The sequence below is a fragment of the Phocoena sinus genome, chromosome 3 (genome assembly GCF_008692025.1).
Source record: "Phocoena sinus isolate mPhoSin1 chromosome 3, mPhoSin1.pri, whole genome shotgun sequence".
NCBI classification, from domain to species: Eukaryota; Metazoa; Chordata; class Mammalia; order Artiodactyla; family Phocoenidae; genus Phocoena; species Phocoena sinus.
In genome coordinates this window covers 130,671,948-130,696,702 of record NC_045765.1, presented here as the reverse complement: position 1 = coordinate 130,696,702, position 24,755 = coordinate 130,671,948, and the positions used below count along the sequence as shown (strand labels likewise).

Genomic DNA, 24,755 nt, shown 5'->3' with positions numbered 1-24,755 from the left:
CAGAATGAGATCTCATCTCATCATTCTAATATGGGGGCGAGGACACACGTACACAAAGAGTTTTCCGATCAAGCTAATTAATAGGCCAAAGGAGCTGGTTTTGTGAAGAAAAACCTAAAGAGGCAAAGTCATTCAGCATAAGTCTAACATAGGATTTTGGAAATTCTAAATCAGCAAGTCTCTTAAAGAAAACAAAAAGCAAATATCGGGCTTCCCCGGTGGTGCAGTGGTTGGGAGTCCACCTGCCAATGCAGGGGGCACGGGTTCGTGCCCCGGTCCAGGAGGATCCCACATGCCGCGGAGCGGCTAGGCCCGTGAGCCATGGCCGCTGAGCCTGCGCTCCGCAACGGGAGAGGCCACAACAGTGAGAGGCCCGTGTAACGCAAAAAAAAAAAAAAAAAAAAAAAAAAGCAAATATCACGTTGCTTTTCAGTTTAATCAATAATGCATTCATTTTCATATTCACTTTGATTATTAAATGCACAAAAATATATCAAATCACTTTTCTATGTGTTAAAACATTCAAGTATATCATTGAAAAAAGGCAATGCAACTTTGTCTCTGAAGTTTTTAAAGACAAGGGAGGCAACTAGAGATAAACAAGGATTAAGCTTGGAAGATCTCTCAAGGTCTGGCTTTTGATTCCTATGTCTCTAACTGAACAAAACCCTCAAGTCATAAAGGCACAGAGACACATTTTCTCCACGCCTTATATTCCTGTTCTAAGAGAGGTTAACACCGGGATCCAGACACATAACGCAGAATTTTCTAATTACCTAATTTCTACCAGCAGTTTCTGCTAACAACGACAACAAACAACTTCAGAGAGACTGTCTCCCTCAATAAACGTAACTAAGTTCAAGTGCATATTAAGGTTTGTAGAGATGAAATGACATAACTTGAAGATTGACTTTAAAATGTTTCAGTGGAAAAGAAAAAAAGGGGGATAGGTGAGCAATGTGGCAAAGTCTTATAATTACTAAATGTAGGGGATGGGTATGGGGGGATTTATCATATTATTTTTTTCTACTTTTGTGTATGCTTGAGAATTTTCATAATGAGACTTTTTGAAAAAGAGCTTTAGGCAATATAGTTCATCAGTATAGGTATGGGTCTATGGACTAGATAGAAAGCTCTGCTAAAAAGAAGAGTGGCTGGTCTTGAATCTGGGGCTCTTTACCAGGTTTAAAAAACCATTTTACCTGTCTTTCTCAAAGGAAGGAAAATCACACAAATCTACACATTATCTTGGGATGTGTATTAACACAATACACTGTTTAATGTTACCATAAAATTAGAAAAATCTAACTTTTCCAGCTGAACATGGAGGCTATATTACATGAAAGACATGGATTTAGATTTTGGTTTAGCTTTTAGTTTGAAAGAAAAAGAGGAGAGTGTTAATCAAAGAATTCAGATTCCCTAATCCTTTTCTCAGATCCAAGCAGTTTTTCTTTTGGGGATTTAACCTCTACCCTGACAGTTACAGAAGTATGTTGAGGGGGTCTCCTTCTGGAGGTCATACTTTGAACAGAAGTAATCCTTTCCTGTGTTGAAGAAATCACTTTCACCCTCAGCAGAGAATACACTTTTGAGGAGGCCTCAGTCTTTCTGGCCCCTCTCTATTCCCTTAACGCCTCATATATCCCTCTCTTCCATGCTTCCTATATTCTTCCCCACTGGTCCTGTCATCACATCCTATGCAATCCTCAGAGGTCCAAAAAGCCAAAGAGCCCCCTGGGTCTATGAGGACAATACTTGTTTCTATGCAAAATGTGGCTTGGGGAACTGGAACTGGATTAGAAACAAAAGAGGAGTCAGATAGCAACAAATTCTCTCCTAGTTCCTTTATTTTACATAAGTTTCATGACCATGGGGCCTGTTCGGACATTGCTTTTTTTTTTTTTCCTTCTTTCTTTTTTAAAACAGAGATTAAGGGCTCACATAAGAATTCACTCTACTAACACTGATGTCATGGACACTTCTTTTTTAAAATGAGGTATTTGGTTTACTGTCTAAAACAGTAAAGGTTTGGGCAAACTGCAGAAATGATATAGCAAGTAATAAAATAAAAGTGAATAACTGAAACATAAAACAGAAACGGGATCTGGCAACATAGTTGCTCTGACACTCTAAGAATCATTATTGTAGCCAGAATAAACCCACCTACCCTACATCTCTAAAAGCAAAACCCAGCATGATTTTTCCTAGGGGCATACATTTCTACTCAGAAAAGACAGTGAGAATGAAGAGATGAGTGAACATGAAAATGGTAAAGAGATTAAGACCACTCTTACTGCCCTTTTCCCCATTCTAACACGAATTACTTATTAATGGACCACTATTTCCCTTGGTTTCAAATTACCTTAGGAAAACATTAATAATTACAGCAACAACAGCATTTACAAGTGAGTTTATGTGGAACTGTTGTCAGTTCAAAACACCATGAAAGATCTGGAGAAGACAGTTGACTATTTCACATAAAAAACTGAACAATCAGGTTAGCCAGGCCCAAAATAATGATGACAACGTGAGAGATTAACTTAGGCCATGTTAGACGCTCTTCTTGGTAGAGGGAAATTATATAGATGAGAGATGGATATATGAATACAAAGGCCAGGCCACATGCTGCTCCTGAATACCTGCAAAATAAAAGCTTTTGGGTTAATATTCATCCTGTGTTTTTCTGATTTACAATTATGGTAAATATAGTACAATTTAAATCCTCCTCAGTCTGATATTACAATAAAATTGTTTTTGATTCATTTGTTGACATAAAGCATTTGAGTTTAAAACTTATTTTACTTGCTAAGTTGATATAAAATATTATTTCCTGTTCATCTTTATAGCATCTGCTTGACAAAGAGTTTTTTATTCATCTCTCAAATCTCCCTAGTTCCTCTGTATCTCAGTGATTATGGCTACTTCCTCAGAAACATCTGGAGATAGGCTTCATACCTTTGATCTTTTATAAACTAATTATAAATTCTGAGTTGTTGAAGGACTGCTAGCATCTGCTTAAGACTGAGAGTGCCTCCTTGGCATTCAGCATAATTATCAAAGATAGTAACAAAAACACCTAAACACATGACAGAGGAACCTATACTTTCTTCTCTCCTTCCCTATACTTAGTTTTCTTGAAAACAGGTTAATGGGAACTTGTAAATCCATTATATTCAATAAGCATCAGGCTAAAAGTCTCCCCTTTTGTTTCTTGCTACTTTCTTAGGTAAGGGTCTTCCAAAAAGTGACTCAGTCCTGCTTTCTACAGGTCAAGGAAATCAGATCATTCGAAATTTCAGTTTTCCGTGAGAATCTGAGGCCACAAATATATTCCCAATCTACTCAACCTATCACAATGTACTTGGAGAAAGGATATCAAGGAAAGAGCCATCTGGGATCTAAACTCTTACTTTATGACTACAATCGACAGTGAAATGTGATCTTGAGTAGAAATGGATTAAGAAAGTTAGGACATAGCCTTGACATATTAGGGACATTTGAGGTACCCCAAGAAGTTATATATTATATATTAAAAACAATTTTATTTTGGATAAAGAAAAAGGAATACAGTAGAAAATTATGAGAAAAAGAAAAAAGAGAAGGGGAAAGGTACATAAGGCTAAGGGATAATGGGGCTTCTAGAGTCAGGAATAAGCAGAAATGGAAGATAATGAGCACCTTAACTGATACCAGGGAACTACATTTGAATGTTACCAGCTTTAAATACTCACAGGAATTTTATACAATTATATCAAAACAACAACTACAACAACAACAATAACAGGAAAAGCATAAAAATAAAGACCAATATATGAAGGGGCAAAGTTCCCTTACAGGCAGTACCTTATGATTCCTCCTATGTTTGGGTAGAAACAGGCCATGAGCACGCCAGCTCCCACAATAACTAGATTAAGAATCAACACGTGGAAAATGCTAAAAGTTGAGAAGAGAGTTTGGAGGAAGAAAAAATATAAAAACAGGCAAATTATAACAATTAATATGAGAATAAAATTCATTATTATCATCCTTAAAATGAGAATGTCTTAAACTTGACAATAAAATTACAGCATAAATAGAAGGCAACAACAGTACTCAATACCGGTGATGGGACAGTGATACTGGCCCTTTTTTTGCGATTATATAAATAGGTTAAATTTTGTAGGAGCAAACTGGTAGTGTGTATCAAGGTTCACATTCTTTGACACATAATTCCATTTGGGTGGAAAATCATAAGAAAATAATTGAAAAAGCTATTAACATAAAGATATTTGTGAAAAGACAGAAGCATCCTAGATATATGGCAGGGTAACAATTTACTTGATGGAATATATTAAAAAACATTAAAAGTAAGTAATCACTGTTACCTAGATGGTAAAAATCCATCTAGGCAACTTGAGGGAAAGTTAGTTAGATTTTTTTTTTTTTTTTTTTTAGTTAGATTTTTACTACACAAGAAAATCTGAAAACACTTAAAAAAATATCAGAAGGAAATACACTGAAAAGGGTGTAGTGACTGTGTTATAATTTGGGATTTGGGGTAATCTTTGTTTCTATATTTAACAAATTTTGTATGTTTTACAATATTTCTTTGTAAAGTGTTTACTTTTATAATTAGAAAAATAAATTTTATTAAGGGGTAAGGCAAAATGGGCAGGTTTTTATTTTTCAGATTTAGTCATTTAAAGCTATTCAGTATTTACCATGAATAGAATATCTGCTAAATAACTTGAACTAGATGTTAACAATTCAAGGTTTGGGAATCAATTCTGGACACAAATAAACATAATGTAGATGGAATACGATGCTCAAGAAATAACACCATTTCCCCCAAAAATGATCCTTAAAAGCCAAATTTACACATCAAAGCAACATTTTGAGCCCAAGTTATCAGAGGTTAATTAATCCTAGGTAAAGATTACAGAAAGAATTAAAAATAAGGAAAAGTATTTACACAAATAAGTGGTTAGTCATCCATCTTGATGAATTACAAAGATATTCAGGCTTCCAGATCTTACTATTTATCCAGAAACTCCAACCTTAAAATTGCTTCAGAGCTTTGAGAGAGACATTGGTTGGGCCTTTGTTATTTCTATATTGTAAAAGGAATCAACTTTGTGTATTTTCCAAAGTAGTGGTTCTCAAAGTGTAACCACGAACCCCAGGGAAGTTCCCAATTCCCTTTCAGGAAGCCCTGAGGTAAAAATTATTTTCCAATCAGACAAAACATTACTTGCTTTGCAAAAGCATTGGTAGGTAAACTGCTGCCCCCTTAGCATGGATAGAGGCAGCTTCACTTGTCTGTATTCTATACTGTATTCTTCACTGCCAAACACTCTCAAAAAAACTAAAAAAGTTTTATTAAAAATTGTCCTTGATAAAGGAGTAAAAATTATGTTTTATTAAATCTCATACTTTGAACATACATCTTTTTAATATTCTGTATGATCAAATAGCAAGTATATAATAAAGCACATCTGCTGCATACTGAAGTAAAAAGGTTGTCTTGAGGAAAAGTACTTGTGCAACTGAGCTGGGGGACAACCCTGCCGTTTTATCCAAAGACTGCTATTTTTATTTGAAAGGCAGATAAACTATGGTTCTTCAGACTTGGGTATTTGACAGACATGATCTTATCATTTCAAGGAAAGCAACTGGTAGTTTGTGTTGCCAATGATAACATTTGAGCTTTCGAGCAAAAACTAGAATTTTGGAGAGCTTGTATTTGCCACCATGAGAGCTCGACAGTTTTCCAATAAATATCTAAAGACTTTTGATATTAATGAATGTGGGTTTTGAAATGTGCATAATGAAGTGTGTCAACATTTGGAAGATCTACAGAACTCACTGAACCAGTATTTTCCAAAGGATTAACCCTGATGTTATAAAATCATGCATGGGTAAAAGATCCAAAGTGTAAGATAGACCAATGGATTTTAAAGTAACTGAGTTTCAGATTCAACTAACTTTTAAAAAACTACCACTTGTCAAGGTTTGGCATAGTATCAAAAAAGAATATCCACAATGATCTGAAAAGGCTATTAAAAGTACTCCTTGTTCCAACTGGGAGGGTGTATTTTCTTCATATATTTAAACAAAAATTACACATTACAACAGAATGAATGCAGAAGAAGCTAGGAGAATCCAATGATCTACTAGCAAATCAGACATTAAATCAGTTTTTCTTTTTTGCGGTACGTGGGCCTCTCACCGTTGTGGCCTCTCCCGTTGTGGAGCACAGGCTCCGGATGCGCAGGCTCAGCGGCCATGGCTCACGGGCCCAGCCGCTCCGCGGCATGTGGGATCTTCCCGGACCAGGGCACGAACCCGTGTCCCCTGGATCGGCAGGAGGACTCTCAACCACTGCGCCACCAGGGAAGCCCCCATTAAATCAGTTTTAATGTCATTAATCAGTTTTGAAAGGTAAAAGGAAAGTTTTTTTTGGAAATCGTTATTTTTCAAAAATGTTATTTATGTTAACAAGTAATGATTTTATTATTGCTTTTTAAGTAAATTAATAAACATTTAAAAAATTCTGTTCTAATTTTTCATATGTTAAATATTGATGGATATAACCCACATAAGCTAAAGTTCCTGGGGGTCCTCAAATAAACCTTAAAAGTGTAAAGGGGTCCTGAAATCAAAAAGTATGCTCCAAAGTATGCAGTCTGTAGAGTACTTGTAACTGTAGGATAAATGATAATGTCTTCTTGGTGGCAGGGGAAGAAATGTAATGTGAACACAAAAGGGAATTCCAGACTTTTTACAAGAAGAAAAAACATTCTAACAGCCAACATTATGCAAAATAATGGCAGAAAACAGGAATAAGGCATTTACCTAGAATTTTTTTCATCTATTACTTCTCCGTATTTATTTTATTTTGGTGAATGTAAATCTAGCAGGGTGTATAAACACAATAGGAATCATATTTACTGAAATCCAATAGGAGAACTGTAGCTGCTGCTATTGTCAATGCTAGAAGCCTGGTAACTCTCGATTTCTGCTTTTAAAAGCTTTTTTGTTTTTAAACCTACACATTTATAACTAATTATTTATTAAATGAGGGGAAAGACTGCATTAGTTCACTTCAAATAAACTGGTTAAGACCACTTGTTTAGCTGGTTACCGTAAATGTAATTTTTTTCTAATTTTATCCAAAAGTTTTCTTCATTTAAGATCATTTATTCCCAATAAAATAGGTCAGGACTAGGTACTTTTTACTAGAATGAATCTATAATAAAACTTAATTAAGAGTAGGAGTTAACCAGGGGTCCACAAGGAAGTTTCAGGGAAACCTGAAGCAGTATATGGAAACTTCTCTTGGATGAGGGTGACTAGCTTTGAACGGATTTTCAAAAGGACTCACCACTCCTCCATTACCAATAAGAGATTAAAAATTACTGCAATAGTTACAGAAGCAAATAAGAATTTAAACTTGTTATGTATCTCACCTTCAATCCTAAACAATGATCATTTATGTAAAAATGCATGAATGTTAAATATACAAGTAAATATCAATAACCAATAATTAAAAGAGTTGCTTCTTATTAGCCATACAGGTCCCTACATACTATTAACTTCTTGGCAAAGAGTAGATTAATAGTGACTAAATCATAAGATAAATGTAACTGGTATCAGAGCTAACATAAATTCACTGGAAGGAATTAACTTTAAATCATTCTGGACAAGGGAGAGGCTTCTATTTTTAAAGCTCTTCTGGGACAAGAACACGAATGATCTATCCTTGGTGTTAGGCAAGTTTTTCATTGTTCATTAGGCAAATTTTTCTAGCAAAAGGATCAGTCACATTTTAAACTGACCTGTTTGCACAGTCATTTGTTGCTTGGCACATCTTGCTGGTCAAGAGAAGAGCCCTTACCTAGGATAAACGTCACCGAAGATATGGCCCAACAGCTGGACACGAGCCAAGTAGCCTAGGAGTGGATATACAGTCATCATCTGGAACAGCAGGAATATCCTTGCAATGAAGGACAGGATGTCACTGCTAGGGAAGTTGTCTAAAAAATTCTAATCCAAGAAAGATAATAATGTTACAAATCAAATTCAGTATATACAAATTTATAAAATGGAATTTTTTCGCTTCGGTTGAACATGGGTGTCACTCAAATTGTGGTTTGTGGATGGGCGTCCACCCACAAACTCTTTGTTAACTATGATTCTTCAATGACCTAAGTACAGAAATTGAAAGTAAGTGTTTGGAAACTTAAAGACATTTGACATTAGAATAAAAATGTGGCATTTTACGAAAGTATCAGTCTGCAAATGATTTGATATTAAAACAACAACAACAAAGAAGACCTTGTCCACCACTGACAGTCTGAGAAGTACTGCTCTATAAGGTTCAAGCATAAATTTGTTTGAATAAATTTAAACAGCTAATTCAATGCTACTTCATCCTTAATAGTTCTCTTGCTTTTCCTCCTCTGAAACACTGTTACACTTTCAAAGTAAGATTATAGAATAAGGTGAGAGTGTATCTATCACCTACTATCATTATTATGTACAGTCTATCAATAAATAGAAAAGAATTTATTTCTCCTTCCTTTCATGATTCTTTTCTCCATTTTCGTTAGGCATCTAAGAAAACAAAAGCTAATCACTCAGATTTTTTTTTCCTTGCAGATACAAATACCACAGATATTCTTATTCCCAAGGGAGTGGGCTTTATATGGGATTGTTCACATCAGGGGAATTTTCAGCAAACATTTGGCTGCCAAAGAACTTGTGGAATCAAGGAAATCAAGAGAACATTTCAAGCTATCATAACAGCAATAACCCAAACCTATTTATCTTATAAAGATGAGAACATTATTACCACTATCATGCTGAAATAACCTTTATAATTCATCTGTAATAAATCATACTATATACTCCACTACACTCTATTAGAGGAATTTCTTCTGCCTAGAAAGAAAATCACCTGTGCATGCTATTTCTTGTGAGAAATTCTTCAGTTACATAAAACTAGAGATTATACTATTCCCAGGTTTATGACAGGCCAAAGCAAAGAAAATATTATTTATGGCAACCTTTTAGTAAAAGAATGTTTCTTTTATTCTTTCTGTCTCTCCCTCTGTCTTTTTAACAGTCAAATAGTCTTTCTTTGCTTTGATACTTGACACATAGTACCAAAATGGGTGTCAGACCTATTATTACGGACTGATGAACTAAGACACCAGTTTATTCAAGACATTTCCAGATCTGGACTTTGGAAAATAAGGGAATTGAATATAGTCTCTGTGGAGGGTTTATAAATTCAAGACTACTACTAGTACAGTTCTCCACACACCCAAAGATACTATGCATATAATAGGAATCATTTATTTGAGTACTACAAGGTGCCAGCATGCAGTAGGACTTCTCAGAGAGTCCATCTAAAAATCTATGGAGTATCTATTATAATATTTAATGGAAGAGGAAACCGAAGCTCACAAGGGAGGGGTAAGGTGCTTAAATTCCCACATGCACGGTAAATAGTAGAGATTGTATTCAAACTCAGGCCTGTCTGGTATTATATTTTGCTACTGTATCACACTGCTTGCTCTGCAGATATGAAGGTGTAAACAATCACATAGAGAGGGTACACAGTGCCTTACCTGCTCTATACAATCTTTGGATAATGGTGGTGAAGGAAATGAAACAAAAACCAGGACTCCAATATAGAAATAAGTTAATGTCACCAGCATATAAGCAATGGACAAGTCCCTCACCTGTAAAGAAAGAATAAAATTTCCACAATGTTGAATAAATTTTTAGTAAGTAAGTATGCCTGAATAGGCTAAATAATAAGACTGACAAATAAATATAAGATGTATCTTTTTGCTCTGTGTGTCTGTGTATACCTCCTGGGTATCCAGTTTGCTCAGAGAAAGTAGTTAAAACAAGATTCACATACTTTACAATTAGTCTGACAACTTTTTAAAAACTATTCTGGAGTATGTAGACTAAGCTACCTGTTGGCAGACTTAGAAAGTTAACATAAATGGTGATTTAACATGATTGAAATTCTGACTTAATTTCAAAATGTAGTTCATTTACCAAAATATAAAATATTTAACTAAAATAATAAAGCTAAGGGACAACAAGAAATCAAGAATAGGCTACTTTCTGTATGACTTATGGAATTAAAAAAATTTTTTTCTTCTAGTGAATTAACTTGTTAATTCATCAAAGCATGCCTAGACCCAAAGAGACTGGTATATATTAAAATATATTTAATAAAGGAAAGCTAACGCAGACAATAAGCAGGTATTAAAGACAAGCTTGATAAACTTAAACAGTAAACAAAAGGAAATCAAAAGGCAGCTGTTCAAACAGCTGCACAATCTTATGACTGGAGCCAGTAAACAAATGGAGAACGTTAAATAAATTGGACTGCTTTCTTCCACTGCTGCTCCCACCCTCCCAACCATCCCCATGCAAAGTAAAAAGCTCCAAGATATTTAATGAAGCCAGCTGCCAGATCCAAACAGAACAGATCCCACAGCTTATAAATCTGGTCTCCATCACCACTAAAGTTATGGCCAAATAATTCAGCACAACTAAATTATGGCTATAAGCCTATTCAGTTTTCATTTTAAACACACATTACTTTGAAAGCTAAGAAAACAGGTAAGAAAAGAAATTATATATAATTTTGCTTTAGTTTGATTCCACAGTAAGAAAACTGGACATTTGGTATTAGAGAACATTTCTGATTTTTGGGAAAACGTTCCTCCTTAAATGGGCTAAAGCAATAGTACAGAGTTATAAACTTAAATGTTGATAAATTCACTTAAAAAGCAAGTAACAAAATATGAGAAATCCAAAGTTAGGTCTAAGTTGACAATCAGCTTGAAAACAAAACAGGGATTTCAAACCCTAAATTAGACAGTGGATAGGCTATGGAACTACAGGAACCTGGATTATGGAGATTACTTCCAGCCTTTTCAGAGTTTCTAATTGTGTAGGGTTGAAGAAGGAGAGGCTGACCAAACCTCCAGGGAAGTTCCAAAGTCTTTCCTCTAGTTCTTGAAGCTCTAGGGCCCATCTCAGGCTAGACTTCAGTCACCCCTTGGGTTGCCTGATGGTCTTGTGTAGTTATTAACAGAAATGAACCAGGCAACTCTTATTTTCATATCAAAGGGTAGTAGTCTCCCATTATGACATTTGAAAGTCATTCTACCCTCAACCTACTCAATGTCACTCAAGAACAAAGAAGTTTTGCAAAATGCAAAACCTTGGAAGGCCGAGAAGGCTGCGTCAGAGACAGCTATATATAAAAAAGGACAGCTACCATTTCATGGAGTCTTTAGCCAGTATGATCAACACATTATTTTGGGCAGGTTTCCTGCAAAGATGTGTATCTTAGCAAACTTTGGGGAAAATCTGATGAAGATAAAAAGGCAAAGGTGCAAGGCCTTCCTGATAAGATAGTTTCCCCCTTCTGCTTCCCTGTTCTTATAGCACTGTACACATATCTGAAATATAGCATCTGCTACCCTATATTGTAACTGTCATGAATTTTTATTATAAAAGATTCTATATATATGATATGAGGATATCAACTGGAAAGAAAATGTCCTTTGACACCCAAAAAGTGGTCAAGGTTAATAGTTCTTCTATCATGTTGGTATTTTAATTTTTCCATATCTAAGTTGGTCCATACTACTAGACTATGAGACCCCTGAGGACAAGGACTGTGTCTTCTTCATCTTTGTATCCCCAATCCCCAGGACAATACCTGGCACATAGTAGGAACTCAGTAAATGTAGGTAAAAATAATCATGCTGTCTACAATTATTAAGTGCTTCTAGGTACTAGGCTCTGTGCAAAGCACAGTACATATATTATCTCACTTAATGTAGGTACAATCCTTTTCTTCATTTTATAGATAAGTAAACTAGTGCAGCTAGGTTATTTTCTCTTTTTTTTTTTTTTTTTTTTGTGGCGTTGAGTCTTCACTGCTGCACGCGGGCTTTCTCTAGTTGAGGTGAGCAGGGGCTACTCTTCACTGCAGTGCGTGGGCTTCTCACTGCGGTGGCTTCTCTTGTTGTGGAGCACGGGCTCCAGTAGTTGTGGCGCACACGTGGGGTCCTCCCGGACCAGGGCTCAAACCCGTGTCCCCTGCATTGGCAGGCGGATTCTTAACCAGTGCACCACCAGGGAAGTCCCTACAACATTTTTCATGGTTACACAGTGAACAGTTGGTGAAGTCAATATTCAAACCAAAGACTTTCTGGCTCCAAATTGCATGCCCTTAGCTACTACAATGGAGAGCTAACCAGTTTCTAATACATTTGTGTCATAGTTAATAAACAATAGTAAAGAAAACAGTGAAAGAGAGGTAACAAGTTTTGAGTAACAAACGATACAATAAAGCACACATATAGATGCAAGAGAAATAACTATAATCAGAAAAGTTCTATTTCACAGTAGCATAAATGTACATTCAGTAGAACTAGGTCAAGAGTTACATATCTGGGGACTTCCCTGGTGGCGCAGTGGTTAAGAATCCGCCTGCCAATGCAGGGGACACGGGTTCGAGCCCTGGTCTGGGAAGGTCCCACATGCCACAGAGCAACTAAGCCCGTGCGCCACAACTATTGAGCCTGTGGTCTAGAGCCGGTGCTCCGCAACGAGAGAAGCCACCGCAATGAGAAGCCTGTGCACTGCAACGAAGAGTATCTCCTGCTCACCACAACTAGAGAAAGCCCACGCATAGCAACGAAGACCAACGCAGCCAAAAATAAACAAATAAATAAATTTATATATTAAAAAAGAGTTACATATCTGTTTTCATCTGAAAATACTCTAATGAACAGAAATGATATTTTAATATAAAAAGCAGCTGAGGTTTAGCACAATCCTGGGAAACATGCCACCTATGAAGAGCATGCACACATGTGGGCTTTGCTATTCTCTGGCTTGAACACAAGCCATCACTATTCTAGGCCTGGGGATACGGCCTCTTAAAAGCCTGTTTAATGGAAAATGGTAGAAAAAACCCATCTTTTAGAAAATGAGGCTCAAAGTAAAAAAGTATTTAAAAAACAGGCACAAGTGACCATATGAACTGGTAATGTGTCAAGAATCCTACACATTAATAAGGTAACTTATTCTGCCTCGCAAATAAGCAGTGGCTAGCAGGGCTGGCACTAGAGAACTAATGACAGGAAGAATGACAACTGGAACACAAGTGGGTCTGGGAGCACATTCTGTTTCTCAAATATGTTTTATAATCTATCTGTTCCACGTACTGTTCATAGTGAAAATACTATCCAGTGGAGCATTTACTAAGCAAATGACAGACCTACCCCAAACATTTACATAAAAACTTCTGCTGATGTATATAGTTGAGTAAACTACACAGATTCATAAGAAGCAAGAAGTGAATAATAAATTAAGATATAAGGCATCTCAAATAGTTTTTAAAGAAGTAAGTAGGGCATAAAACTAAACAAAGATAGGCAAAACAAAACAAAAAAAGCACAACATAGGTTCTGATTCAAACATGATGAGGAAATTCAAACAAGATGAGGAAATACCATATCCAGGATGGTTATAAAGAATACATATTCTGATGATAAGAAATGAGTTGGATGATCTTCAACTCTACAACGTTTTTTTGGTAAGGTATGCCTTACTAAAAATAGAAATTATATCTCATTTAGTTATACATATAAAAAATTATGTTTGGTGAAAGAAAACCCATGAAATTAAGTCAAATTTGGAAAACCTGGAAGATCTGAGCACTACACCTGTGTAAGAGCCTCACTGTTCTCCTTCACAAATGTCTTTAGATCCATGTCCAACTATAGTTTATATAGAAGAGAATGAGGCCTTTTTTATTCTTATATCTTTTCTATTTTCCAGCTTTTTTTTTTTTTTTTACTGATCTGTGAATGACTAACTCAACATCAACATTAAGAATTCAGAGTTCCTGACAAGCTTCATATTTTCTGACTTAAATCTCAAGAAAATATTGTATCATGATATTAACAAAACATCTGTGAGTCAAATTACTTACTGACACCTGATTAAAAGTACAATCATTAAATAAATCAAATGACAAAGTTTTTCTCAGAATATAGTAGCATTTAGCTTAATTTATGCAATATATAAGTACAGTCAAAAGGAGAGTATTCTATATTTACAAGTATTTAAACTGCTTAGAATTTTGCTGGCACACAGTGCTTCATAAATATTAGCTTTATCATTAGTAATTATTAATATTTTAAGAAGTTAACATGAAGCATAACTGATTTTTTGAACGCTGGGCCGCATTTCACATACTAGTTTCAATCAATTAAGACAGTAAGAAGACATCATCCATTTCAACTTTTATTTTTAAGCCTTTACAAAAATATTTTCCACAAGGGACAAAAGTTGAGTTACACTTCATTAGCTGAACCTCACATACTAGTTCTACAAAATGCTAGTCCCAAAACTCAGTAGAAACAAGAACTCATTTTATGGTATTTACATATGGAATACGGATTTCAAGGCCCATTTGAGTGTTTTTGTATAAAAGGCAGGCAGGACTCTTCCTATGCCTTTCGGGGACTATGAACAGGAACATTCATCTCTCTACCCAGTCCGGAGCTTCTCACACTGAGGAATGCACACCTTCAGGTAAACTGGTGTAAATTTCCAGCAAAGCTCTTCCTCTTAAGAATTTTCAGGAGCAAAAAAGCTAAGTACAGACAGTCCTCTCTTTTCATGGTAGTATGAGACTGTGAAAGCGCCTGGACACCTTTCCGAGGAAGATACCTTTGCAGCTGCAGCACAGTTGGGGTCGGTCTGCTCCTGCCTCACCGCTGTTTGCTCTCACCCAGGAACAGGTCAGTCAGGAAGCTGCACTGCAGCAAAGGCTTGCAGATACTGGGAAGACCCCTTTAACACCTCACCAAGGGAGAATTACTCCATCCAGCCACAACATAACATCTCTGGAGAAGGGATGTGCTGACTCGATCAGAGGCACAAAGGAAAAATATCTAAAAATGAAAGGACCAGTTCAGATGCCAACCAAGACTCTGGGAGTCACTACAAGAAAAACTCTTTGAGATGAAGGTTCTAAGACTCTAAGATTTTTCAAAGTTGGTTCCAGATGAAGAGCTGTAAGTGATTCATTGACTTGTACAGTCTTTCAGAGACTGTTAAGCAGATTACTTCCACCAGTATTGAGCAGTTGAAGTCACCAGTGCAGCTGCTTATATCAACTATTTTAATAGATTAATGGTTGTTAAAAAAAATGACCATGCAGTGCGATCATAATAATCAATGGGAAAAATTATGATTGTTCCATGATGCTTCCTCTTTCTCACGGTATAATTGTAAGAGCAAACTTCCTTTCTATGCTTTGGTGAACTGTCATATTCCTTTCTTCTAAGTTTTTATCAGCTTCCAACATTTCATTTTTTGTGCTTTCAATGTTGTAAAGTATCGCTAAGAATTCTTTCAACGTGAAGTTTTTTGACAGTGTCATTTCCTCTGCAACATCTTCATCCTTTTCATCACAACCACTTTCTTCATTCATGTTGGTAAGTTCACCTTGCCTAAGTTCCTCTGGCTGCATACCTAGAGTCTCTCGAATGGCAGCAATGTCAACATTTCCACAGTCAAATATGTTTGATTCAAATTTCATTTCCACCATTATGACTTTTTGTTTCATTTTTGCACTTTGATGTTTGTTTGCCAATTTCCTTTTGATTCTCCATTTTGTAAAATATAATGTGGGTTTACCACCTGGTGACAAGGAGGCAACTGAACTATCTGCTTTGTCATCTGGATGTAACGTGAATAATAGATGGGCAGTGACCAACCTCTGACAGATTTTGAAAGAAGTGGTGTGACTGGTAACTAATCATGTTGTGCATCTGTAATTTATGGAGTGAATTATGAACTGAAGGGGTAGTAGTTACTACTTTATGCAAGTACTCATAATTCAAATCCTGTGGCAACCTAAATTTGAACCATGTGGTTAGGGGGTACTGAAATAATTTAACTAAGCCATAGTAACTGAAATTCACGCATATGGGAGCTGTGCAAAGTGAAGTCTGCCTGTAATTTAACTCATTATTTTCAGACTGTTTTCTAGTAAGACAAACTAATTATGAGCACAATAAAAATATGCATGAGTGTTTAAGATAAAACATGAGAGTTCACTGAAATTGTGTTCTTCACCCCCAGATACCCAGCGTATACAAGGTGTTGTTCTCTGTCATTAAGGGGACTTTGGTGGTAAAGTTTGAGAAACACAGCCTTATGGATAGAATGACCCAATATACATGAGAATCCAACTTCACAAAATGTGTCTCTGTGGTACTTGGTCTAAGCTGGCATAGTTGATAAGGATAGATAGGTGACTTGGCTGACACCAAGGTATACACTGTTAATGAAATACACTATTTCCTGTAAAGATAAAATAGATTTTTCCCACATATCTCTAAACTTCCTAAACGTGTGGTAGGCAGCTTAGTTCAAGTCAGGAAATTTGTGAAGGAGAGGAATTTAAGAGTAAAGGCCATAAAGTATATCCTCAATTTTCCCTCTACACCCCAAAGTTCCAAATGATTATTTAGGATAAGTAACATTTTCTTCCTATTCCCTCAAAAGGTTTAAAACTGTTTATGATAAAAATACAATAAGACTAAACATTTCCAAAATAAAAACCCTATCTAAAGTGTGAGGGATACAGGGAAAGATAAAAACTCTAAAAATACATTTGCCTAAGAAAAGTTATAGAAACAGATAAAAGAACTTAATACTTTAAGTTTTCCAAAAGTCAAAGCAAAAATTGAAACAAGAATAGTTATATGACCCTTACTGTCAAACAATGAGTTTATTAAGAGAAACTTTTTCCTAGCCTTGAACACAGGAAATTTTCTCTCCACAGTCTTTGTACAAAGGATGTTGAGCAATTTAACAAAGACTATCCCAATGACAGTTCTTAATAAACAGTGAAGCAACATTCTGCATATGGCTTTCTTGTATTACCCTGAACCTTTGGTAAAAAGTCAGTTTTAACATTAAAATTTAGTGCAGTGATGAGAGAAGAGAAAGAAACAACTGATGTGGTTCAGTTATATATTTTTCTGAGACTCTAACTATATCATAGGAAGAAATCTTGGAGAAGACTTAATATGTTCTCATTGCAAAACAAATTTAAAGGCACTAGAAAAAATCTGCGGGATACTCTCCTGTTAACAGAAAGATCCACAGTTTGTGAACGTCAGGAAAGCAAGGGTAAGAGAGGTAGAAAAGCTAAAAACTTCTAGCCCCTACTATACACCAGGTCATGTTAAACACTTTTCCTATTTTATAATATTTGATTATGATTAAAAACTTGAGAGGTAGGTATCAAATTAGGCTATTTTTATATACAAAGAAAATGAAATTTGAAGATCACCAAGCTAGGAAGTTGGGAAAAATCAAGGTTTACTCAATTCCAACACCACTCACAGGTAATATGCCAGTCGTATGTAACCAGGTAACAATAAAGATGAAAATGGAAGAGCTTGACTTATATTCTTGCCCTAATTTGAGACCTAACTTCCTTCTACTTAGAAAGGCCCTCATAATGACTCTGCCAAACATTACTTGAAGCCTTCTCAGAATCCCCAGGCACAGTGAACTCTTCTTTCCTTTGTATTTCAGTAACAATTGTATAGACTCCTATTAGAACTTCATCATCTTTGTTTACATGGTTAGAAGCTATCAAATCGAATTCAAATTGTACAAATAAGGCCACAGGTAACTGGTTAAATTTTGCTTCCTTTGGGTTTAGTTTGCTCTTCTTTTTTCCAGTGTCTTAACATAGAAGGTTAGGTTACTGATTTGAGATGTTCTTTTCTAACGTAGGTGCTTACAGCTATAAATTTCTCTCTACACATTGTTTTAGCTGCATCCCATATATTTCATTATGTTGTGTCTTCATTTTCAGTAATCTCAAAATACTTTTCTAATTTTTCTTGTGATTTCTTTCTTGACTCATTAGTTATTTAGGAGTATGCTGTTTAATTTCCACATATTTGTCAATTTCCCAAATTTCTTTCTGTTATTGATTTCTAACTTCACTGTGGTCAAATAACATACTTGGTATGATTTCAGTCCTTTCAAGTTTATTGACTTGTTCAGTGACTCAGCATGTGGTCTATCTTGGTAAATGTTTCATGTGCATTTGAAAAGAATGTGCATTCTGTTCTTGTTTGAGAGAAGACTTTTATAAATGTCAATTAGATCAAGTAGGTTGATAGTGTTTTTCATGTTTTCTACATCCTTACTTATTTGTTCTATCAATTATTAAGGGAGGGGTGATGAAATCTCTAATTATAACTGTGGATTTGTTTACTTCTTTCAGTTTTTACAGTTGCTGTTTCATTTACTTGGAAACTCTGTCACTTGGTGCATATGTGTTTAGGATTATTATGTCTTCTTGATGAATTGATCCTTAAAGATCATAATATAATGTTCCTCGTTATCTTCGGCAGTACTCCTTGTTCTGAAGTCTACTTTGATATTAAGACAGCCTCTCTTGGGGCTTCCCTCATGGCGCAGTGGTTAAGAATCCGCCTGCCAATGAAGGGGACATGGGTTCGATCCCTGGTCAGGGAAGACCCCACATGCTGTGGAGCAATTCAGCTGGTGTGCCACAACTACTGAGCCTTTGCTCTAAAGCCCACGAGCCACAACTACTGAAGCCCGTGCGCCTAGAGCCTGTGCTCGTCAACAAGAGAAGCCGCTGCAATGAGAAGCCCAAGCACCGCAACAAAGAGTAGCCCCCGCTCGCCACAACTAGAGAAAGCCAGGGCGCAGCAATGAAGACCCAACACAGCCAAAAATAAACAAATACAAAACAAACAAACAACCCCCCCCAGCCTCTCCACCTTTCCTATGTTTAGTGTCTGCATGGTATATCTTTAAAGTAAATTTCTTGTAGACAGCACATAGTTACGTTTTGTTTTTTATCAGACTGACAATCTCTGTCTTTTAGTTGTAGTCTTTAGACCATTTTTAATGTAATTATCTATACTACTCGGTTTGAATCTTTTATCTTTCTGTTTGTTATCTATTTGTCCCATATAGTCTCGTTTCCCTTTTCCTGTCTTCTTTTAGATTACTTGGGCATTTTTAAAGATCCTATCACCACTATTTGCTATTATCCGTACATCTTTTTTTTTTTTTTTAGTGACTGCTCTACAGTAAACTATGGCCCATAGGGGAAATCTAGACCACTGTCTGTTTTTGTAAATAAAAAGTGAAAACAAGAAAACACTCCCATTTACCACTGCAACAAAAAGAATAAAATATCAAGGAATAAACCTACCTAAGGAGACGAAAGACCTGTATGCAGAAACTTATAAGACACTGATGAAAGAAATTAAAGATGATAAAAATAGATGGAGAGATATACCATGTTCTTGGATTGGAAGAATCAACATTGTGAAAATGACTCTACTACCCAAAGCAATCTACAGATTCAATAATATCCCTATCAAACTACCACTGGCATTTTTCACAGAACTAGAACAAAAATTTCACAATTTGTATGAAAACACAAAAGACCTCGAATAGCCAAAGCAATCTTGAGAATGAAAAACGGAGCTGGAGGAATCAGGCACCCTGACTTCAGACTATACTACAAAGCTACAGTAATCAAGATAGTATGGTACTGGCACAAAAACAGAAAGACAGATCAGTGGAACAGTAGAGGAAGCCCAGAGATAAACCCACACACATATGGTCACCTTATCTTTGATAAAGGTGGCAGGAATGTACAGTGGAGAAAGGACAGCCTCTTCAATAAGTGGTGCTGGCAAAACTGGACACGTACATGTAAAAGTATGAGATTAGAACACTCCCTAACACCATACAGAAAAATAAGCTCAAAATGGATTAAAGACCTAAATGTAAGGCCAGAAACAATCAAACTCTTAGAGGAAAACATAGGAAGAACACTCTATGACATAAATCACAGCAAGATCCTTTTTGACCCACCTCCTAGAGTAATGGAAATAAAAACAAAAATAAACAAATGGGACCTAATGAAACTTCAAAGCTTTTGCACAGCAAAGGAAACCATAACCAAGACCAAAAGACAACCCTCAGAATGGGAGAAAACATTTGCAAATGAAGCAACTGACAAAGGATTAATCTCCAAAATTTACAAGCAGCTCATGCAGCTCAATAACAAAAAAACAAACAACCCCAACCAAAAATGGGCAGAAGACCTAAATAGACATTTCTCCAAAGAAGATATACAGAATGCCAACAAACACATGAAAGAATGCTCAACATCATTAATCATTAGGGAAATGCAAATCAAAACTACAATGAGATATCATCTCACCCCAGTCAGAATGGCCATCATCAAAAAATCTAGAAACAATAAATGCTGGAGAGGGTGTGGAGAAAAGGGGACACTCTTGCACTGCTGGTGGGAATGTGAATTGGTTCAGCCACTATGGAGAACAGTATGGAGGTTCCTTAAAAAACTACAAATAGAATTACCATATGACCCAGCAATCCCACTACTGGGCATATACCCTGAGAAAACCAAAATTCAAAAAGAGTCATGTACCAAAATGTTCATTGCAGCTCTATTTACAATAGCCAGGACATGGAAACAACCTAAGCGCCCATCATCGGATGAATGGATAAAGAACATGTGGCACATATACACAATGGAATATTACTCAGCCTTAAAAAGAAATGAAATTGAGCTACTTGTAATGAGATGGATAGACCTAGAGTCTGTCATACAGAGTGAAGTAAGTCAGAAAGAAAAAGACAAATACCGTATGCTAACACATATATATGGAATTTAAGGGAAAAAAATGTCATGAAGAACCTAGGGGTAAGACAGGAATAAAGACGCAGACCTACTGGAGAACGGACTTGAGGATATGGGGAGGGGGAAGGGTGAGTTTTGACAGGGCGAGAGAGAGTCATGGACATATACACACTAACAAACGTAGTAAGGTAGACAGCTAGGGGGAAGCAGCCGCAAGGCACAGGGATATTAGCTCGGTGCTTTGGGACAGCCTGGAGGGGTGGGATGGGGAGAGTGGGAGTGAGGGAGACCCAAGAGGGAGACATATGGGAACATATGTATATGTATAGCTGATTCACTTTGTTATAAAGCAGAAACGAACACACCATTGTAAAGCAATTATACTCCAATAAAGATGTAAAAAAATAATAATAAAAAATTTAAAAAATAAAAATAAAGTATACAGGAGGATAAAAAAAACAAAAAAAACCCAAAAGTATATTCTTGACTAGGGCAAAACTACTGTCTACTATTATTCAGAAATTTTTTAAAAATCTGAGAGGTGTGTTCATTAATATTAAAACCAGATAACATGGTATCAACAATAAAGGAAAATCTCAATCAAAATTGTAAAAAAAAAAAAGAAAATTTTCTTGCAACACAGTCACCGCCCACTTGTTTACATATTATCGTTACTTTCATGCCACAATAGCAGAGCTGGGTCATTGTAACTACATGGCCCACAAGGCCTAAAATATTTACCACCTGAACCTTTACGGAAAAGTTTGCAGACCACTGTTTTGTGGTTTAAATTTAAAAATTAATATCTGGTAACAAAAGTCAAATCCTCAGGTAATTACTCACATTGTTTTCTTGGTTCTTGTTGTTCTTCAAGAGGGTGATAATACAATTATGAATAAAGAAAGCAAGGGTAAGCACCCCAGTCAGCTGTGGAAACTGAAATCTTATCTCTAGGAGAAAAAGGGGGGGAAAACACATTAAAACTGACAGTTGGAAAATGAATATTAGTAGCTGAAAGTTGATTACTAAAAATCAGTTGTCTCTGTTTTGTCCAGGGAATAAGAATATTAAAATGTCTTTACAAAGTTCCTCAAGGCTAACATTATACTAACAAATACTTGAAAAGGGAAAGAAAAGGAATCAAGAAATGACTACTCTGTAAAGGTACTTTATATCAGTTATTTCTGTTTGAGGTCATACAACTAGTATGTGGCAGGGCAAGATCAAATACAGGGTCTGTCTGATTAGAAAATGGGCAGAACACCATGGAGAACAGTATGGAGGTCCCTTAAAAAACTGAAAATAGAACTACCATACAATCCAGCAATCCCACTACTGGGCATATACCCTGAGAAAACCATAATTCAAAAAGAGTCATGGGGGGCGTCCCTGGTGGCGCAGTGGTTGAGAGTCCACCTGCCGATGCAGGGGACACGGGTTCGTGCCCCGGGTCCGGGAGGATCCCATATGCCACGGGGCGGCTGGGCCCGTGAGCCATGGCTGCTGGGCCTGCGCGTCCAGAGCCTGTGCTCCACAACAGGAGAGGCAACAGCAGTGAGAGGCCCGCGTACCGCAAAAAAAAAAAAAAAAGTCATGTACCACAATGCTCATTGCAGCTCTATTTACAATAGCCAGGACATGGAAGCAACCTAAGTGTCCATCGACAGATGAATGAATAAAGAAGGAGTGGCACATATATACAATGGAATATTAGCCATAAAAAGAAACGAAATTCAACTATTTGTAGTGAGGTGGATGGACCTAGAGTCTGTCATACAGAGTGAAGTAAGTAAGTCAGAAAGAGAAAAACAAATACCGTATGCTAACACATATATATGGAATCTAAAAAAAAGAAAAAAAAATGTGGTTCTGAAGAACCTAGAGGCAGGACCAGAATAAAGACGCAGATGTAGAGAATGGACTTGAGGACACGGGAGTGGGAAGGGTAAGCTGGGATGAAGTGAGAGAGTGGCATGGACATATATACACTACCAAATGTAAAACAGACAGCTAGTGGGAAGCAGCCAGATAGCACCGGGAGATCAGCTTGGTGCTTTGTGACCACCTAGAGGGGTGGGATTTGGAGGGTGGAAGGGAGACGCAAAAGGGAGGAGATATGGGGATATATGTATATGTATAGCTGACTCACTTTGTTATAAAGCAGAAACTAACAAACCATTGTAAAGCAATTATACTCTAATAAAGATGTTAAAAAAACTAAAAAAAAATGGGCAGAAGACCTGAATATACATTTTCCCAAAGATACACAGATGGCCAACAGGCACATGAAAAGATGATCCACATTGCTAATCATCAGAAAAGTTCAAATCAAAACCACAATGAGATACCACCTCACATCTCACACAAAATAGCTATCATCAAAAAATCTATAAATAACAAATGTTGGTGAGGATGTGGAGAAAAGAGAACCCTAGTACACTGTTGGTGGGAATGTAAATTTGTGCAGTCAATGGAAAACTAAAAATTAGAACTACCATATGATCCAGCAATTCCACTGCTGGGTATTTATCTGCAGAAAATGAAAACACTAATTTGAAAAGATAATGCACCCCAATGTTCATAGCAGCATTATTTACAATAGCTAAGATACAGAAACAATCTAAGTGTCCCTCAACAGATGAATGGATAAAGACGGTATGGTATATATACACGTATAATGGAACATTACTCAGCCATAAAAAAGAATGAAATTCTGCCATTTGAAGCAACGTGGATGAACCTAGAGAGTATTATGCTTAGTGAAATAAGTCAGAGAAAGACAAATAGTATATGTTATCACTTATACATGGACTCTAAAAGATAAAACGAATGAATAGAACAAAACAGAAACAGACTCACAGATATAAAAAACAAACTAGTGGTGAATCAGTGGGTAGAAGAAAGGCAGGAAGGGCTATATTGGGGTATGGGATTGAGAGATACAAAGTGCTATGTATAAAATAAATAAGCAATGAGGATACATTGTACAGCACAGGGAAATATAATCATTATTTTGTAATGGAGTACAAATATATTGAATCACTACACTGTACACCTGAAACTAATATTGTAAATCAACTCTACCTCAATAAAAAAAAAATTCAGGTGTCTGACTGAATTTGTCTGACTCTGAAGTCCTTCCTCTTCTATTACTTGAATTTGCCAGAAAAATACTTAGAAAAGTCATCAGGGAAGGGAGAATTTGTCATTTAACATTCTTCAATGGCTAATCTAAAATGCATTGCTTAAAAATACTGGAAATAATTTAAATGTCTACATAGAGGGGAATGGCTAAACTATGATGCAGTTGCTCAGTGGTACATATTATGCAAGAATTATGTTCCAGAGAAAGATTTTATGCTACAGCAAATGTTCATAAGTCAAATAGCATGTATAATACAATTTTACTTTTATTTTTAAAAGTGTGTGTATGTGAAAAAAAAAAAAAAGACTGCAGAGATAGCCACAAAGTCTAAATAGTGGTTATCTCTGGTTAATGGAATTTATTGTAAATTAATCACTTACCTATATTCTCTAAATTTTCTACAATAAACACAGTAAACATAGTTACTTTCAAATAAGAATAATAAAATAACATTTTAAAAGCACTGCCAATTTTTGTCTTTAAGGTTTGCTAATATAAAAATGAAAAAATTTCTTTTCTGTAGAAAAAGATCATGATTTACTCAAAAACAGTGCTGCATCTAGGCAAAGGAGGTGGCAAAGTGGAGGACAACTCATCACAAGTGATTCCTTAGTGTAAAAAGTAGAAATGAAAAAAAAAGCTCCCTGGCTTTTTACCATAATATTTTAGGAAAGGAAGTGAGAACAACTAAGAATCAAGCAGTAGCTCTAAAAGAAATCAGGAAGTAAGATAAAAAAAAATTACATACTTTTGTTTTATATCAAGTTTTTTGTCTGCTAGCTTTCATCTGAATTTTTATCTGTGGAAGCAATTCAA

At 36.1% G+C, this 24,755-nt stretch overlaps 1 protein-coding gene across 13 annotated transcripts in view; it reads right to left on the bottom strand.

Moving 5' to 3' along the window:
* Window positions 1–430: 430 nt before the first annotated feature.
* Window positions 431–24,755, bottom strand: part of SLC38A9 (solute carrier family 38 member 9) — a 102,219-nt gene continuing 77,894 nt past the window's right edge. For 5 of the 13 annotated variants that reach the window (XM_032626418.1, XM_032626414.1, XM_032626415.1 and 2 more), the window contains 5 exons: window positions 21,638–21,744; window positions 9,618–9,731; window positions 7,880–8,028; window positions 3,847–3,936; window positions 431–2,642 (listed from right to left, as the gene is read on the bottom strand). In XM_032626418.1, the coding sequence (XP_032482309.1) occupies window positions 2,477–2,642; window positions 3,847–3,936; window positions 7,880–8,028; window positions 9,618–9,731; window positions 21,638–21,744 (626 nt within the window). In that variant the 3' untranslated portion in view covers window positions 431–2,476. Of the gene's footprint in view, window positions 2,643–3,846; window positions 3,937–7,820; window positions 8,029–9,617; window positions 9,732–21,637; window positions 21,745–24,755 lie in introns of all 13 variants that reach the window. The other 8 variants (XR_004349168.1, XR_004349171.1, XM_032626417.1 and 5 more) reach the window with 8 other exon arrangements.